At 38.3% G+C, this 19,574-nt stretch overlaps 1 protein-coding gene across 1 annotated transcript in view; it reads right to left on the reverse strand.

Moving 5' to 3' along the window:
* Nucleotides 1-15,455: 15,455 nt before the first annotated feature.
* The window catches only part of LOC150085930 (P2X purinoceptor 4-like), a 118,044-nt gene continuing 113,925 nt past the window's right edge, over nt 15,456-19,574 (reverse strand). The window contains exon 11 of the mRNA XM_090374745.1: nt 15,456-15,608. Within this exon, the coding sequence (XP_090230871.1) occupies nt 15,456-15,608 (153 nt within the window). The remainder of the gene's footprint in view (nt 15,609-19,574) is intronic.

Genomic DNA, 19,574 nt, shown 5'->3' on the forward strand with positions numbered 1-19,574 from the left:
TCCATGTCAAAGAACACCAACACCAAGTGTTCCCGTTTTAGGAAAGCATCCTGGATGGATGCTTCCATTCTAATAAGATGGTCCAAAGTGGACCGGTTCCTTCGGAAGCCGCACTGGATGCTGGAGAGAAGGTCATTTGATTCTAAATACCATATTAAACGAGAATTGACCATTCTCTCCAGGATTTTGCACAGACAGCTAGTCAGAGCAATAGGACGATAGTTGGTGGTGACTTTTGGATCCTTTCCTGGCTTAGGGAAGGCAAGAACGATTGCCTTTCGCCAGGAGTCCGGAAACTGCCCTTCAGTAAAGATTCTGTTATACAGAAGGAGCAGACAATCCATAGATTTTGGTGAAAGATGTCTAATCATTTCATAATGGATGCCATCTAGTCCAACGGCACTTGCTTTGGAAAGAGCGAGGGCTATTTTTAGTTCCAGAATAGTGAAATCCCCGTTGTAGGGATAGATGCTCTTACATTTAAAGTTAAGTGCCTGTTTTTCGGTTTTGTATTTCAGGACCAGGAACTCTGGGGAATACGAAGATGTTGAAGAGATGTTAGAGAATGTTTCCCCAAGAGCATTGGCTATTGCTGTTGGATCTGCAATAGCGCATCCATTATAATCTAGGATTGAAGAAGGGTGGGATGTATATTTCCCCTTCATTTTCCGGATTTTATCCCAGACTACCTTAGAGTTGGTAGACTGGTTAATAGATGATGTAAAACGGATCCATGATTCCTTTTGACTCTGACGACGGATGTAGCGTGCTTTGGCTCGTGCACGTTTGAAGGCTATAAGGTTGTTCGTGGTAGGATATCGGCGAAATATCCCCCACGCTTTGTTTTGAGCCTTTTTTGCTGCTGTGCAATGTGAATTCCACCAAGGTTTGGGAAATGGTGGAAACCGGGCTGATGTTTTTGGGACAGCGTTAGCAGCTGCGTGGACGATGATTTCTGTGATGTACCTTATTGCGTCATTGATCGGCTCTTGACTGACGGTGCTAAGATCGAAATTTGCCTGTTGTTGGAAGGCAGTCCAGTCAGCCTGATCAATCTTCCACCGTGGTAACCTAAAAGGAAGACATGGTCTCCCACTGTATAACAAGGTTATCACAGGGAAGTGATCACTACCGTATGGATTCTCCTCCACTTCCCAAGTGAGTGAAGGGAGTACAGAAGGGGAGCAGATAGAGAGATCAATGGCAGAAAAGGTACGGGTAGGCATGTGGAAGAAGGTGTTTGTTCCAGTATTTAGAAGGGAAAGGTCATTGTCATTGAGCATACGCTCTATGACTCGTCCCCTTCCGTTGATGTTGGCACTACCCCACAGGGTGTTATGTCCATTCATATCCCCGAGAAGTAAGAAAGGGGGAGGCAACTGCGTTAGAAGATCATCAAGGTCTGCCTGGGAGATGTCGGTCCCAGGTGGCAAATAGATAGAGCACACAGTTAATAAAAATCCCACCGTAAGGCGAATTGCAACAGCCTCTATGCTAGTTGTAATTAGTAAGGGCTGCACTGGGGTCTGGTTACCCACAAGGATAGCCACTCCCCCATGTACAGAGCCATCCGCAATTCTGTCCTTACGATAAATTGTGGTGTTATGCATCGTGGGATTATCATTTGCCTTTAGATATGTCTCCTGCAAGCAAAAGCAAACTGGCTCGTGCTTGTGCAGGAGGGCCTTGATGTCATCAATATTTCGCCGGAATCCACGACAATTCCATTGTAGGAATTTACCCATTATTTTGGCTTGGTGGGTCCATCAGGCGGCTTCCGAGGTGCTGAGGGCTTACTTTTATCAGTCTTGGATTTATCTTTTTTGGGGAAGAATGGACGCTGTCCGGTGTCCATTTCCTCCTCCGCAAAGAGTTCCAAGACTGACTCTTCGGGTACCTCCTTCTGCTCTACATCCATCTTTTCTTGGGTATTAGGGGGGGGACTTCCCCTTTCTTATTCTTTTCTTTCATAATTACCTTTGGAACTTGTGGAGCATTAGGAGGTACCGATATAGGAGTGGCAGCTGATTGGTCCTTTTGTGCAGGTTTTTGAGAGCTTAAGAGATACCGCGCGATGGGAGTGAAAGACTCCTTTGGAGGAATGGTCATGTCCGTCTGAGTTTCGACGGAACATCTCCCTGCTACCTTCTGGGCGTAGGTAGGTTTGTTGATATTCAGGGGTTTGACCGATTTCCTTGCCTCCTGGTATGATATATTTAGCTCTGCCTTCAGCCGTTGAATTTCTTTTTCTTCTTTCCACCTCTGGCATGCTCGTGAATAGGCCGGGTGTTCGCCTTCACAGTTAATACAGGTGGGTTTTGCGGCTGAACATGCTGTTGTTTCGTGGTCCTTTGCACCGCATCGAGCGCATGCAAGGACTCCACGGCAGGCCATTTGAGAATGTCCATACTTCTGGCATTTAAAACACCGTAAAGGGTTCGGAATGTATGGACGCACTGAACAGTTGATGTATCCAGCTTTAATCTCATCAGGAGGTTTAGGAGTGTTAAAAGTCAGGATAACGCTCCTGGTTTTAACAATTTTTCCATCCCTTCGCGCAGTGATTCTCTTGACAGCAATGACTCCCTGTGGTTTTAATTCGGAGCAGATTTCCTCCTCGTATACGTCGAGAAGGTCCCACTCCGAAATGACACCTCTAGATGAATTGAGTGTTCTGTGTGGTGTCACTGTTATAGGGATTCCTCCGATTGATGTTGTTCGGAGTAGGTGTTCTGATTGCCTGTCATTTTTAGTTTCAATTAAGAGGTCTCCAGAACGGAGCCTCTTAACTGACTTGGGTGAACCTGCTAACCCATCCAACCCTTTTTGGATAAAAAAAGGGCGACATTTTACCAATTGGTTTTTCTCCGGTGGAATGTATGATTAGGAACCTTGGAACAGGCCCTGATGGTACTTCAGTTCGCTGCCTTTTTTTTGCAATAATGCTATCTGGATCATTGTCTATGTTTTCAGATAGGGACCGGGTTGGGGCCCCTGAAGAGGTAAGTTTATCAGGATTCATGAGTTTTTTTAAGTGGTTCAGTGCCCGGGCTCCCCACCCACCACGGAGCCCAAAGGGACGCCCACTACCCAGCATGCAATAAATGCGCTCGGGAGTGGGACGCCAGGGCTACCCAGACACCATACCCGCACCGCCGCCAGCCTGAATCCTGTCCCTCGGACCATGAGGGTAGGGGCATGGCTTTGACACGGTTGACCCTCGCAGGCGAGCCTACTAGCCGATTGATCCTAGCCGGGCCTTCCAGGACCACCCGTCTTGTCGAAGCAGGGGCCAAAGTGGTGTATTGAAGCTGGGCCCCTCAACCACCAGGATCCCCCTTTCCGAATTTCCACGGGTCACAGCGCACGGCAAACACGCCGGATTCCATTGATGTAAGCCCGGAACCTAGGCTGTGGGCGTTGGGTCCCAGTGATGCTAGTCTGGAAGTCCAGCAGCGTCACTGGGAGGTCCCCTCACCACGTACAGGTGCCCACGTCGAGGGGGCTCCTTCTGCTCCTTCCCACCTGGCTACGGAGGCGCCGATACCAGTTTATTAGAGAAAGTGTACCGTATTACAACTCTAAACCTCAGGCTGTACTAGAGGCTATGCACAAACTGTTAGCATTAGCATTATTAGTAGAGGCATATGATGCAAGAAAGCAAGCTTATAAAGCATCAGCCAAAAAAAAAAAAAAAAAAAAAAACCCCTTCTCATTTCACCCATCCATTCACTCTAAATGTTTGTCTAGTTCTGCCTTCAATTTCAATTTATTTAAGCTGTCCACTTCTACAATGACAGATGGAAGTTTGTTCCAGAAATCAACCACCTGCTGGCTAAAGGCAAATTTCCACACATCTATTCTATGACTGTCTTTCCTCAATTTGAATTTATGTCCCCTCAGGCAATTAATCTGGGCAAGAGAAAGAATTCCATTAACATTGAGCTTGCTCAAACTATTCAAGGCCTTATACACCTCAATCAGATCACCTTGCAGGTGCCTAATCTCCAGAAACTGTAATTTGCAAAACTTAAGCCTTTCTTTGTAAGAGCAACCCTTTGTTTCATTCACTAATCTAGTTGTCCTTCCCTGTACTCGTTCCAGCAGTTCTATATCCTTCCTAAATAAGGCTTCCAGACCTGTATACAGTACTCAAGGTGTGGCCTGACCATTGCCTTATACAAGGGGATAATCACCACTTTATCCCTGCTAGAAAAATTCCTGTATATCATTGACAAGACACAATGAGCTACTCTTGCAGTCTTTTTTGCACTCCTCAGAAAACTTCCTATCTGACTACACAATTACCCCCAGGTCCTTTTCATTTTCCACTACCCTGAGTGTAGTATCACCCAGTTGATATGTTACCCTAGGGCTGGGGTTATTGCTACCCATATGCAGTACTTTACATTTGTCAATGTTAAACTTCAGTTGCTACCTCTCAGCCCACCTGCTCAACTTTTCTGGTGCAGTAACATACTGTCATTAACAACCCAGCCAACCTTCTTATTGTCTACAAACGTAGACATTAAGCCTAATATACCCTTATCAATATCATTAATAAATAAAGAAGACAACAATGGACACAACACTGAAACCTGGAGGACTTCACTAATAACATTAGTCCAGAAGGACAGTGTCCATTGATTACCACTCTCTGTCTTCGCCCACTCAACCATTTCTTTATCCATAACTACCAATGCATTGGTATTTACAATTTACCCCCAATGCCACACTGCTCCAATTTGTACAGCAATCTTCCATGTGCAACAGTATCAAAAGCCTTCCTAAGATCCAAGTATATGATATCAAAATTATTCTTTGTATCCAGTTTCTTTGTTACCACATCATAGTATTCAATCAAGTTGATCAGACAAGACTTTCCCTTAACAAACCCATGCTGTGTCTGAACTATAACTGAAGTCTTGTCTAGATGATCCTCCAGTGCTTCAATGACCAGTGCCTCCATTAATTTCTCCTGAACAGAAGTTAAACTAACAGGTCTGTAATTACTTGTGTCACCCTTCGATCCTCCTTTGTGGATTGGGGTCACATTTGCACATCTCCAGTCCATGGGTACCTCTCCACTGAGTCCAAGGAAGCTCTCATAATTATGGCTAAGGGTTTGCTTACTTCTTTTGCTGCCTTCTTTAATATAACTGAATAGACCCATCCACCACAGGTGCCTTTCTTATGTCCATCTTCAACAGTTTCTGCTGCACTTTGCTTTCTCAGTTATCACAAAATCATTTAGCTCACTGCCAGAGTTTAATACACCTCTGGCATTCCCCTCCCTGAATAATTCCTCATGTGTAAATGTAGATGCAAAAAACTCATTCAGTTTGCTAGTATCTGAGCAGGATCATCAACAGTTGATGATCTAGATAACCTGAAGATCACCTGCGAGGTGGTCTGATTGAGGTGTATAAAGCTTTGAATGGTTTGAGCATATTCAGTGCTGATAGGATTCTTCCTCTTGCTCAAAATAATCGCCTGAGAGGGCATAAATTCAAATTGAGGAAAGAGAGTTGTAGGATAGATGTGCAGAAGTTTGCCTTTTGCCAGTGGGTGTATGATTGCAGGAACAAACTTCCATCTGTCATTGTAGTAGTTGATAGCTTAAATAGATTCAAGGCAAAACTAGACAAACATTTGGAGTGAGTGGATGGGTGAAATGAGAAGGGTTCTTTTTTTTTTTTTTTTTTTTTTTGGCTGATGCTGTATAAACTTGCTTTCTTGCATCATGTGCCTTTACTAAGATAGTATGTCAAAAATCAAAATATACTTGGACTGCGCGATAATAATGGAAGTACACAGACCTAAGACAGGAACTGAAAGGAACATGGAATATGGAACAAGTAATGACCACCCTGATCACAGTGTCAGCCACTGGTATGGTGGCAAAGGGCCTCCATACGGACATAGCAGTAATAGGCCTTCCAGAGAACACTTTCTGGAACCCCAGAAAACTGCGATCCCGAACACCTGTAGGATAGTCAGAGAGTTCCTCAACCAACAGTAATAATAATAATAGCAACCAGACACAACTAACCACCCCATATACTTGGTACCATTACCTGTCATGGGGTGAAAAAAAATCACTAAGGAGAAAAAGTTATAATAATAATTAAAAAGAAAGAAATGGTGATATTAAATAAAATTTCATAATTTAATTAAATTATAACATTATTGTCATATTATAACAATATATATATTAATTCAATTATAAAAAAAAACTAATTCTCAAATTATGTGGAGTAAACTGTTTAGTTAATGCATGGACATGTATTTTATCTAATGTAGGCAAATCTTGAAATTCAGCTGAACTTCACTATTGTACTCTGTAATGATATATACAACTCTGTAGGTGCCTCCGTAGCCAGGTGGGCAGGAGCAGCACCGGGGTTCAATCAAGCAGCAGTTGATTGAACCCCGGTATAATCAAGAATCGTAGCACACGCTTCTTGATTATACCGGGGTTCAAGCCCATGAGCCACCAAATACGGAGGATACGGAAAGGCCAGGGAATGACTACCGCATATACCCGGAGCAATATGGCCTTAGTTGCTAATGCTCCTAAAAACCAAATAACAACAATTCGTTATTTGGTTTAATGGCCAAAACGGCCATTAAACCAAATAACCAAAAATGGCCAAAAATGAATATTTTTGGCCATTAAAATGGCCAAAAAATGAATATAGTGCCAAAATGGCCAAATATAGTGCAAAAAATAATGGCCAAAAAATGAATATAGTGCTATGTTTGTGCACTATGTGTTTAGTTGTTTCTGACTATTTTGCTATAGGAGGCAGTATCATCAGGAATGTTGCTTTCCAATACCCACCCATGCCATGGGGAGGCAGTCCTCAAGTATGCACATATTGTCTCTAGGGAGGCAGGTCAGATTTACATGCACTGGCTCCCCATGAGTGTCAAAGAAAACACATAAAATCAAAAGAAATCCTGCAACACTGAGAAGGGCAAAGAAAATGTGCAATTCAGTTGCCAGCAGAATTTCATCTTAAGATGAGGTCAGCCACCCACACACACACTTGAATTAATTAATTAATTAATTGTTATTTTAATGATATCATTACAGTAAACCCTCACTAATCCAGAGTAATTGGTGGGAAAGGTCATTCAGATTAAGCAATAATCTGGATTAATGAAACAAAAGATAGCCCTAAAAGGTAAAAAAAACTTAGAAAACAAATGGTATGTAGTGCTGATGAAAATAAATTTTAAAAAATATATCACTGTAGAGCCTTTATTTAAAAACTATAAAAAGATGATACATTTATCTGTCGATAGATGGATAGTATTGTCTTTTTATACATTTATCAGGTGGTGCTGGCGTGCGATGCCAGTTCCACTTGATTGTTGCTGGGTGCCATTATATACCACTTAAATACAGCTTCTTACTATACCACTTAAATATAGCAACACTTCTTTTGGCTTTTTTAATGTCTGTCTATTTGATACACTGGATTTTATCACTTCCCACCAAAATCAAATTTTAAAGGAAATGTCTTTATAGATTCTTTTTGTTTTTTAATATCTTACACAGCTTGTTGGCCAATACCAAATTCTTCAGCATTTTTTTTTTCCAGGAACACCATTTTCAAGTTGTTCTATCACTTTGAGTTATTAATGATAGTTAAAGTAGTGTTTGCTTTTATTTCTTTAGAACCAATAATTATATAAAATATGCTAACTTATGTATAAAGAAGTATGCAAATGAAGTAATATAAGCAATAACATCCATCTGACTTAAGAGTCAACAACGATACTGAACAATACGCAAGACAATGTAATGCATGTTCTGTCCCTCTTTGCACAGTCAATCAGCATGCAGCGAGAGTTACTCATCTGCCTTCCTAAGTCCCGTGTGTCATCAAAGTACTCAACTGAGAACAGAATTTTTCATATTTTGATCCAGATTATCTGACATGCAGATTAGCTGTAACCAGATTAGCAAGGGTTTACTGTATGTGTATACTGTGTCTGTAGTAGAAGTATGTGCTCATGGGCCAATATCTATGTGGTATGGGCTGAAAAACTTGGAATAACTCACAGGGAAACCCTATTCTCTCCACCTGAGATCAGTTAACTGTTGAAGAGGGCTTCAGAAATTTCTCATGCCATCAATGGGATTTGAACCCAGGCACCTCCAGACAAGTGGTGAAATCATTATACTGTCACCAGTGTTGAATCCAGGGGAATGACTGGAGTGAGTTTCACCCCCAGTGGAATAAAATTTCTCTGGCAAAAAATAGTAATTTTTATTAAAAGCTACTATTTCAAGTGTCAGCATTTTAATTTTATGGTTTTCAGGTTCCTTTTATTTTCACGCAAACCATCTTGATAGTATTTCACACAAATGGTCTACTTGTACACTGCAAGCAAGACAATGACTGGATCATAGGCCATGAATAGGTTCACCTGAATTTGTTCCTCAGTGATGGATGCTACTTGTAATTAGAGAGTGTCCCATGGCTTTCAGGGGAAGGGCTAAACAATGTCTGGGCAAAGAGAGGAGTCTACTGCAGCCACTATTTAAATTTTTAGCAGTTTCGCTTTATGGTGTTCAGGTTTCCTTTATTTGTTTTCTCACAGCAAGAGTGTATTTGTGGCTAATTCTTCGTTTGTATACCACAAACAAGACAACAATTTGGTTGCAGCCTATAAACAATACATTTTATAACCTTTTTATTATATATGTATCTGTACTATATGTAGTTTGTGGTGGGATCATCTGTTGCCGGTTGCCTTGATGAATGCCCTTCGAAGGACAAAGAAATAATAAAGCTATATACACATATGGAAAACTGAAACAAAGAAAAATGAAAAAAAATGTATGGGAACTGAAATGAGAAAAATTCAGCTGATCACAGGGATTTCCAATCTTTGATTCTTTTATCCTTGCCACCTTTTACAAATAATATCACTCAAGGTCGTGCAGACAGTGCAGCTGGGAGAGAATACTCTTTCAGTGAAGTTAGGATTTGGTCGACAGTGAAGTTTCAGTGGGTATTTCATAAAGCGAGAAAGCAATTACAAGTGCAAAAAACCAATTCAAATCATTAAAATGAACTACACTTTCATTGTTCATCAGATTGACATCCACTCATTTAAATATGCAACAAAAACAGAAAACCAATTCAACAACAATCTTATACATTCAATTTTGGAATCAAATATTGGATATGTTGAGCTAAAGACATTATTTGTGTATCAAGCTATTCTGTATTCCTGTTTCAACTGCTAGTGCTGAACATTCTTCAGCACAATGAATCAATTGTTGATGACAAAATTAAGAAACCAAATGGGAAAGGAAACATTGCAAGATTGCATCAAGATAAGCGTAGAATGACCGAATGAGTTATTGGAAAAATTAATAAATGAAGTGATTGATTCATATGAAAAGAAAAAGCAAAGAAGAATAAGATTATTATAATACTGGCATATTTTACTATAATTTGTATGACTTTTTTGCAAATTTTAATCTATGTTTTTTGTATTATTAAACTGTGGTTATTGTCATTAATGTGGTTTTTGTGAACTGACTATTAGTATTTAGATGTTAAATAATAAATATTTCCTTTTGTTTCTGTTTTCTCTTATTATAATATTCATAAATATACAGATTTGTTTGTAACATATGCATATGCTGTAAATAATAAAAAATGTACACATATACTACATGTAATCCCCTCGTTCTTGTTTGTTGAAGTTGATTGCTGAAACAAACTTCCATCTGTCGTTGTAGAAGTTGATAGCTTAAATAGATTCAAAGCAGAACTAGACAAACATTTGGAGCGAGTGGACGGGTGAAATGAGAAAGTTTTTTTTTTTTTTTTTTTGGCTGATGCTATATAAGCTTACTTTCTTGCATCATGTGCCATTGCTAATGCTAATTCTCCCCCCTAGTGCAAACACTGGATTCAACAGACTGCCACAGGTGGGGGTGACAGTATAGTGGTTTCAACCCCACCTTTTGAAGTGGGGTTACTGGCAGCCCCACTCAAAAGAAGTCAGCCATGCACACATTCTCAGTGTCATTTATCTCACCACCTAGAACAAAGGAAATAGAAAAAGAGTTAAAAGAAATAACACAGGACTTTACAACAATTAACAAAGAAATCCTGCACCTTTTTAATAAAATAAACAAATGTGTTTGAAAGTTGCGAAATACCGTGGCAACTCATTGTGAAGTCATAGTTTGTTCTGCCATGAACATTAACTAAGCAGTTTAAATTCTATTGGCTGTAAAAAAAAAAATAAAATAAGAGAAGACAGGATAGACCTCCCAAAACCATGTAATTTCAATAAAATGTCATAGTGTTTTATTTTATAATTATTAAATTATTATCCAAAAGTCCCTAGTATTTATACTGGGTGCTTAAAAAATAATAGTGGTGTTTCGAGGGCCTATATTTAGAATAATGAGAAATATTTTCAAGAAATGAATATTTTATTTTTAATTTTACTTATATACTTTTTAAAAAAAATCAGTAGTTTCCACATGTGCACAGTTTATGACTTTCCGTGTCTAATCAATATTCCACTTATTCCCATATACGCTTTAACATATTTGGTGGCTTAGTTGGCCATTCAACCTGGACCATTCCTGCCAATCTACCTTCCAGGAAATCTTGCATTGAGAAATGTAGCAGTGCATTGTCTTACTGTGTTTGTGAAATCATTTACTTGTAACCAATGAAAGAGAAAAATGTTCTCACAAATCCAGGTAAACTTGCCTGTTAACCATGTTGCTCAAAGGTATCAGATCAGATAGACATCAAATAAACAATAACACATTAATCCACACCAAACATTCCCCTTGGAACCATCATGCGTATGTTCCTGAACCAGTGTCGGATTTTCTGATCCCCATATTTGGCAATTATGGTGGTTTACTTGTCTACTGATATGAAACATGGCTTTATCAGTAAACATGATGGTGTTTAACAAGTTTTCGTCACCATCTAGATGATTTAAAATTACATTGGCAAGTTCCATGTATTTTGGTTTGCTATCTGGTTTAATTTTGGGCAACAATTGAATTTCATATGCACACAACTGAAATCATTTACATAACACATTGTGGAGTGTTGATTTTAGAACTTGCACTCTAAACTCTAATGATGAACAGATTTTCCAGGGCTACAAATGCAGGATGTCCTACACTTCCACAATTTCTTCTGATGTTTTTGGCCTTCCCATTCTTGCCTGTTTTAAAATGCTACCCATTTCTTCAAGTTGGTGAAACCATCATCTGATGTTGTTGTTATGTGGTGGGTGCTAGGTGTGGTGACACTTAGCACCCACCAGTGAAAATATTTGAGTTTGCACATGTAGGCATATTACATTTAATAGGATGCACTTTTGAAGAAAGAATTTCATAACCCTACCATTATTTTTAGGCACCCTGTATAATATCTACAGACAGATAACACACACACAAGGGGACAATAAACTTAAATTGAAAAACAATGGTTGCAAAAATTGAAGGACAGATGTACAAATATTTGCTTTTGGCCAGGGAGTAATTGATTGTTGGAACAAACTACCATCTGGTGATGTAGAAGTGAATAGTAAATTTGAGGAAGAATTAGACATCAAATAAACAAAAAATGTTTGACCCATCAGATATTAATGTATTTGGTTGATAATGTTATCATTTATGATTTGTTTTCATACATATATTTTCCAATACATTTCTCATTTGCATGTAATATATATGTCTAGCTCTGATTACAATATCTGTAGAATCACACAGAATTCTCACTTGAGTTGCGAATCATTTTTTGCGATATGGAATACTATTTACTGATAAAAGATATTTTGTAAATTTAAAATTGTCACGAAAGGATGAAAGAATACTACACAAAACAAAAACAGTTTTAACATACTAAAAGCATTTTTTTAAAAAAAATATGTTATGTTTTAAATGTGTTTTTGTAAACACATACTTTTATTAATTACTATGATAAAGATTAGACAACAGTAATTTCTACAAATATGCTATAGAATACCTCTGTGAATTCTATAGCATATTTGCAGAAATATGAATTCCAGGATGGCAGTACAGTTCTGCTATCCTGGAATTCATAAGCTGTCCTAGCCAGCTTATGAAAAAGAACTGGAATCAGTCCCTTTTTACTATTTATGGGTTGTGACAGGCAAATTCACCTGTGAAATGGATCCTTGCTCCACATATTAGTCTTTCTGCATTCTTTAGGAAAAGAATTCTTTATATTTATATTTATACTGTACTCGTTTTACCAAATTCTTTTCTCAATATGGAACTAGTAAATATATAACTCCTTTTATGCCAATCAGTCTTTTGTATGGTTTAAATAATAGTAACCCTTGATACTGTTTATATTTCGTATTTTCTTAATTTAATTAATCAATTTCATTTAAAAATGTTTACTATTTACTAAAAATAATATATTTACTACTTTATGAGTTAGGCTTTGTGTATCAAATTATCTCCTGAAAAATAACATGAGTAACAAAACTTTTATCTTGCATATGGTATCATGTGTCATGTTATATGATGTGGTTAATAGAATTTTTTCTCAGAGTTCCTTTGCTTGCCCTATTTCCAAGACATGAATAGCCAGTCACTTTTTGCCTTAACATTCTTCATGCTATAGTATATAAAGAATATACAAGGTCAATTCAAAGTACAGTCAGTCCTTGTATAGCACGATAGTTGTGTTCCTAGAAACTCCCTCTTGCAATGCAAAATCGTGCAATATAAATAACAGACCCTAAGGTAAAAATAGGGTTAGGTGCTGACAACCCAAGATTGAACACATATTTGTAACCAAAACATTACCAAGCACAGTAAATAATTGTAATAAAATATGTATATTATTACGACTATTACGTAATAAAATATTGCTAATGCTTTTGCTTCTATCGTAAGCAAACTTGTTTGCTTACGATAGAAGCAAACAAGTTTGTTCTTTGTTTGATTTTCTATCCAAACAGATGACAGCTGTTCCATCTCTTCCAATTCTTTGTGCCTTGGTCTAATGAATTTTATTACACTTTGAGTTGTTCCTGCTATGAAAGTTGATTTTATTTTCTCTGCATTATTTGTAATTCTCGGCATTGCCTCATTTAGGCCTGTAGCATGTGCAATATCACATGGTCTTTCATTTCGCTCAAAGTATTTCACAATTTCATATTTTTTCTCTATCGACAGAGGCGGACTGGCCATAAGCCTTACAGGGGAAACTCCAGTGAGCCGGAGGCCAGAAGACGATGGAGGCCAGTGTGATTTTGGCCATAAATGCTAGTATGAGGCCGCTACAAATTTTACCTGGTAAGAATTTTTGACCCAGTCCGCCTCTGTCTATCCATAAAATAATATAAACAATATCCAGTTGCGTTTCTGCTAGTGTAATCTGTTACAAACGAGTAGTAAATTTGATCTAATTGCATTTGTGATAATACCGATAGCTGGAATTGTGTAGGTTTTTACGTTATTTTGGTGAAATACATTTTCAAAATCTTCTCGTGTTGTGTTCAGTTGGGGCGATTCCACGTTCGACTGCCATTTCTTGTAAACACAAAGGGGAATAGTGCATAAGTGAATTCGGTTCATGTTATATACGATATCGTTCCCCTATTTATAAATCGTGTATGATCGAATTCGTGTAATGTAAACACGTGTTATACGAGGACTGACTGTATTTGAATTATGCTCACTGTTCAAGATGGAGACAACAGAGTACAGTGCAACAACTGTTGTACTGCACTCTGTTATATAATATGTTTAGACATGCCTGATGCTTACATCAACACAGTAAGCTGTTCACTCACTTTGACAGTCTGTTATGGTTAGTCAATAACAAAGACATGTCTTTGCATCTCATTGTATTTCAAAAAGTCAGAGTGCACTGTGTGTGTGTTAAAATTGAAAAAATCACAAGTTAAACATTTTATCTTCTTAAAGTATTATATGGGGACTCTGAAATGAGCCGTACACATTTTACATTTTCAACTTGTATTGTCACTTCAAAGAGTGGGGAAAGAGTCTGTTGAAAGCAATCCATGGTCTGGACAGCCTCCAACTTAAAAAAAAAATGATGACATCATGTCTCAAGTTCAAATTTTGGTATGAAATAGCCAAAGATTAACTGTTCATGAAATCACAGCAGAAAGTTTATCTTCATTAGATCATTTTATTCTATTTTAATGAAAACTTTGAACACAAGGTTTATGCTGCAGTGTAAATTGGAACACAGGAACAGCATGAACACCACCATCAAGTCATTTCCAATTTGTTTGAACATGCAACTAATGATGAGTCATTTTTGAATTGCATCATGACTGGTGATGAAACATGGATTTATGGGTATGATCTCAAAACAAACAGAAATAATTTCAGTGGAGGACTCCTTTTCAGCCCCTAATCCAAAAATGCATGGTAAATACGCTTACTTAGGAAAATGAGCCTGTTTCTAGCATTTTTTGACTGTGAGAGCATTGTCCACTGTGAATATGCTTCAGAGGGACAAACAATTAATAAATAGTTCCATATTGAAATTCTGAGGTGACTTCAATGATACAGTTCAAAGAAAAAGACTGTAAAAGTGGAACTCTAAAGACTTGTTTCTTCATGACAATAATGTGCCATTGCATTTTATTGCTACTTATACAGAGCTTTTGGGTAAACATGGAATCATTTCATTTTACTTTTTTTCTCCCTAGCCTGAAAATCCCTGAAAGGACATTGATTTAATGATGTTCAAACTTTTCATTAAAATCAAATGACATGATCTGACAGAAATACAAGTTTCTCCAGAGATTTTATGAACAGTCATTCTTTGGCAATTTCATCATTTTCTAAGTTATAAGCCATCCAAATCATGGATAGCTTTTGACAGACAACCTATCCTCTTTGAAATAAGTAATACAACAGCTCAGCTTTAGGAAAATTTTGAAATCAGAGTGGAAAAAAATCATTGGGCTAAGTGTATTACCTCAGAAGTACACTATTTCAAATGGGATTGAGTTGCCCACTCCATAAGTATACTTACTGCCACTATATCATAGCAATCCAGATGCTTTTTGAACAGACTTTGTATGATAAATGATGCTGATGAGTTATTTTTTGTTTATTTTTTGGGTGCCTTGAATAAAGTGCATCCTTACAAGCTGCTGAATGGTCTAATATGCAAAGTGATATTTTGAATTTTTTTAAGTGCTACATATCATATATAATGGATGCTTTTTTGCTAACAAAGACATAAATTTGAGAGATGCCATATGAGAGAAACAGTACCTTAAAAAAGGATGAAATGCATTTGGTATTGCTTCTGAAAAATAAAAGGATGATGATCTTGCACAAAAAATATATTTGTTGAAAAGATAAGGTATACTAAAAATAAGTGTTAAGAAAGCAAACATTTCAAAGCAGTGGGTCTTTGCTTTTATATAATTTCTTCTCTGCTAGCCTCAAAAGTATTGATTTGCGTGGAAGATTTAGAAACACGGCATTTTCTCCGTTTTCCTTTTGCATTTTTCCTATGCATATTGAATATATTTAGCTTAAAACCAATTGTTGTTATAGTTCTCCATGGATTCTGTTAAAAAAATTAAAACAAGGTTAGCACAGAAGTTAAATATCAAACCAGTAATAAATAGTCAAGAAACAGATTAATAAATAATCGATTTTCAGATTACAATATAATTTATGATATATTATTTCCATATTACAAGCAAAATTTCATATTATTAGTTATTTAGCAAAATAATGTTTCTGATAAAGATAACTTAGCTGAACTATGTTATCAAAAGCATTGCAATACCAAGAGATATTCATGTAAGTGACTAAGACACAATTTTAATAGGGTGTTTGCCCAACTTCTGAATGGGACCAGCGCATTCTGCCCAGGCAGAATGCGCTGGTCCCACAGGAATTAGTAGTTGTTGGTGACTCTATTGTCAGGGAAACGGGGAACATGCTTTGTAAAAAGGATAGCATAAGCATTAGTAGAGGCATATGATGCAAGAAGCAAGCTTATGCAGCATCAGCCAAAAAAAAAAAAAAATTTCCACTTCACCCCTCCATTCGTTCGAAATACCTGTCCAGCTGAGCCTTAAATTTATTTAGGCTATCAACTTCCACAACAAGGGATGGAAGTCTGTTCCACCAACCAATTACCCACTGGCTAAAGGCAAATTTCTGCACATATATCCTACATCTGTCTTTCCTCAATTTGAATTTATGCCCTCTCAGGTGATTATTCTGAGCAAGAGGAAGAATCCCACCAGAATTGAGCATGCTCAAACCATTCAAGGCTTTATACACCTCTATCAGATCACCTCTATCAGATCACCTCACCGGTGCCTAGTCTCCAGACACTGTAATTTGCAAAACTTAAGCCTTTCTTCGTAAGAGCAACCCTTTGTTCCATTCACTAATCTTGTTGCCCCTCTGTACTCGTTCTAGCAGCTCTACATCCTTCTTGAAATGAGGCCTCCAGACCTGTATGCAGTACTCAAGGTGTGGGCTGACCATTGCCTTATACAAGGGAATAATCACCTCCTTATCCCTGCTAGAAAAATTCCTGTATATCATTAACAAGACACCATGAGCAACTCTTGCAGCCCATCTGCACTGCTCAGAGAACTTCATATCTGCCTGCACAATTACCTCCAGGTCCCTTTCATTCTCTACCACTGTCAGTATAGTACCACAGAGTTGATACGTTGCTCTAGGATTGCTGTTTCCCATATGTAGTACTTTACATTTGTCAATGTTAAACTTCATTTGCCACCTCTCAGCCCATCTGCTCAACCTTTCCAGATCCTGTTGCAGCAGCATAGTGTCAGTAGTGTCCTTAACAACCCTGCCAACCTTTGTATCGTCTGCAAACTTGGACATTAAGCTTCATATACCATCATCAATATTATTTATAAATACAGAAAACAATAATGGACCCAACACTGAACCCTGAGGGACTCCACTAATAACATTAGTCCACGATGAGCAGTGTCCACTGATTACCACTCTGTCTTCTCCCCCTCAACCACAGCTTTAACCATTGCAGCAATTTTCCTCCAATGCCACACTGCTTCAATTTGTGCAGCAGTCTTCCATGTGCAACAGTATCAAAAGCCTTTCTAAGATCCAAGTATATAATATCAAAGTTATTCCCTGCATCCAGTTCTTTTGTGACTGCATCATAGTATCCAATCAAACTGGTCAGGCAAGACTTCCCCTTAACAAAACCATGCTGTGTCCAAGCTATAACTGAAGTCTTGTCTAGATGATCCTGCAGTGCTTCTTTAACCAGTGCTAAGCTAATGGGAGTGCTGTGGCTCAGAGAACTGCTCCCCCCCAGTTCTCCTCTGAGCCACAGCACTCCTATTAGCGTGCGCCTTTTGCTTTGCTGCTCTTGTCTGAGTCATGATTTTGATTTAATTTCAATAAAATTTCAGCCGACCGGGCTAGCCGAGTGGGTAAAGTACCTGCCCGGCAACCCAAAGGTCGCGGGTTCGATTCCCGCCTCGGGCTTGGATCAAAGTACTGCAAAAACCTTGGGAGGTGCAATATGGCCACAGAAGCCGATGCGCCAACAACTACCAAATCAATCAAAAATCAATAAAATTTCAATTTCAGTTCAAAATTATAAACCTAAACTTGTATCCCAACACAGTTATAATGCTATATATATTTTTCAGTATCAAGTATTATCTATGAGTTCCCATTATATAACTTCCGTATCAAGTTATGTATTAATTAATTATGTTATGTTTGTAATCTAAGTCGTTAATGTATTTAGTTAAAAGTAAAATTTAATTGACAATGAAGTTTAACTAAATTAATAGATTTTACTGATTAATTGACAATATTATATTATATACTATACTATACTAACACTATCTAGTTCAGGATATAACGTTGTATTGTGTAACAAAGGCAACAAGTTATGAACGGTAAATATACGGACACTTAAGTATTAATTAACTTCCAAATCTCGCTGTCTCAATTCAGAATACAATCATGACTAGGTCTATAAGCTACTTAAAGAAAATAATTTGATGTAACAATTGGTCAATAAAGTGGCTAAATATGGCTAAAAAAAAAAGGGGATAGGTGGAACAGGACCAGGGTATGTCTGCCAGGGGCAAAGGTTGATGACGTTGTAGAGCGGATATCATCTTTTAAGGGCACAAAAGGTGATATAGTTGTACATGTTGGCACTAATGATATTAAGAGTAGGAGACCGGCGGAATTACTTAGCAAGTACAGGTCACTGTTGAAAAAAAGCCGTGAATTAGGGTTGAATTTGAAAGTGTCTGCAATTCTGCCCAGACACGATAGGAGGGAGTATATGATGAGAGCCTTGTCGATCAATTCGGCCCTGGAGGGATTGTTCAAGGCTCAAGGGGTAGAATTTTTTTCAGCCTGGACTGTACTTGTTAACAGGAGAGATTGCTTCTACAGGGATGGGATACACTTAAATAGAAAGGGTGCAAGAATTTTTGCTGATGCTGTCGAGGCAGTGTTAGGTGGGTCGGAAAACTGCTAGTTGGGGGGGATACAAGGACTAATAGATTAACAGTAGCCACTGGCAGAGGTGGAAGTGATTCTTGCACTGCTTCTATTGAAATGAGCAGAAGCCTGAAAAACAAGATGCAGGATATTTCAGAGACTGCTGGGAGTCATTGCGGTACAAGTGAACACATGGGTTGTGTTAGGGTAGCTAAGAACAGGAACAGGTGCATGTATACTTGCATGTACACCATTGCTAGGAGTTTGGTAAATAAATTTGATGAATTTGAGGTATTGCTCAAAGCATCAAAGGCGGATATTGTTTAGATATCAGAGACGTGGTGTCACACAGATATAAGGAATGCAGAACTGGAATTTGGGGAGTACAATGTCTACAGAAAGCATAGACAGGATAGGAAGAGTAATGCTATTAGTCAAGAAACACATAAAATCCAAGGAAGTGAAGCCAGTCGACATCGCTGGACAGTGCAGTGTCGAGTCAGTTTGGTGTGACATAAGCATTGGGAGATCAAAATTGAGAGTAGGAATGTGCTGTAGGCCTAATGACTCTGATGAGTATAATAAGAAAATGTACAGGGAAATACAGTGGGCCAGTAAATCAGAGAGTCTTATAATGGGGGATTTTAATTTCCCAGATATTGACTGGAATTTGTGGGTTGGTCACTCACACGCTAGCAAGGCTTTTGTGGATTTATTGGATGACTGTTTTCTACATCAGCATGTTTGGGAGGCAACTAGAGGGAGTAATACTCTTGATTTGATTATCAGTAGTGATTCTTCATGCATTAAGAATCTGCAGATAAAGGAACCACTAGGTGGCAGTGATCACAGTGTGCTGAAGTGGGATTTACTCAAAGAGGTAACTACCATCAGGGGTAAAGGGAAGGGTTATTGCTTACGTAAAGGCGACAACGATGGTCTGAGATGGTATTTAAATTCTATACAGTGGGACCAACTGATGATGTTACCAGCAGCAAATTCAAAATGGGAAGCATTCAAAGAACTTATCTTGGAAGCTACTAGGCTT

Source organism: Mastigoproctus giganteus, chromosome 5 (genome assembly GCF_048544385.1).
Source record: "Mastigoproctus giganteus isolate SK-2022 chromosome 5, ASM4854438v1, whole genome shotgun sequence".
Classification (NCBI taxonomy): Eukaryota; Metazoa; Arthropoda; class Arachnida; order Uropygi; family Thelyphonidae; genus Mastigoproctus; species Mastigoproctus giganteus.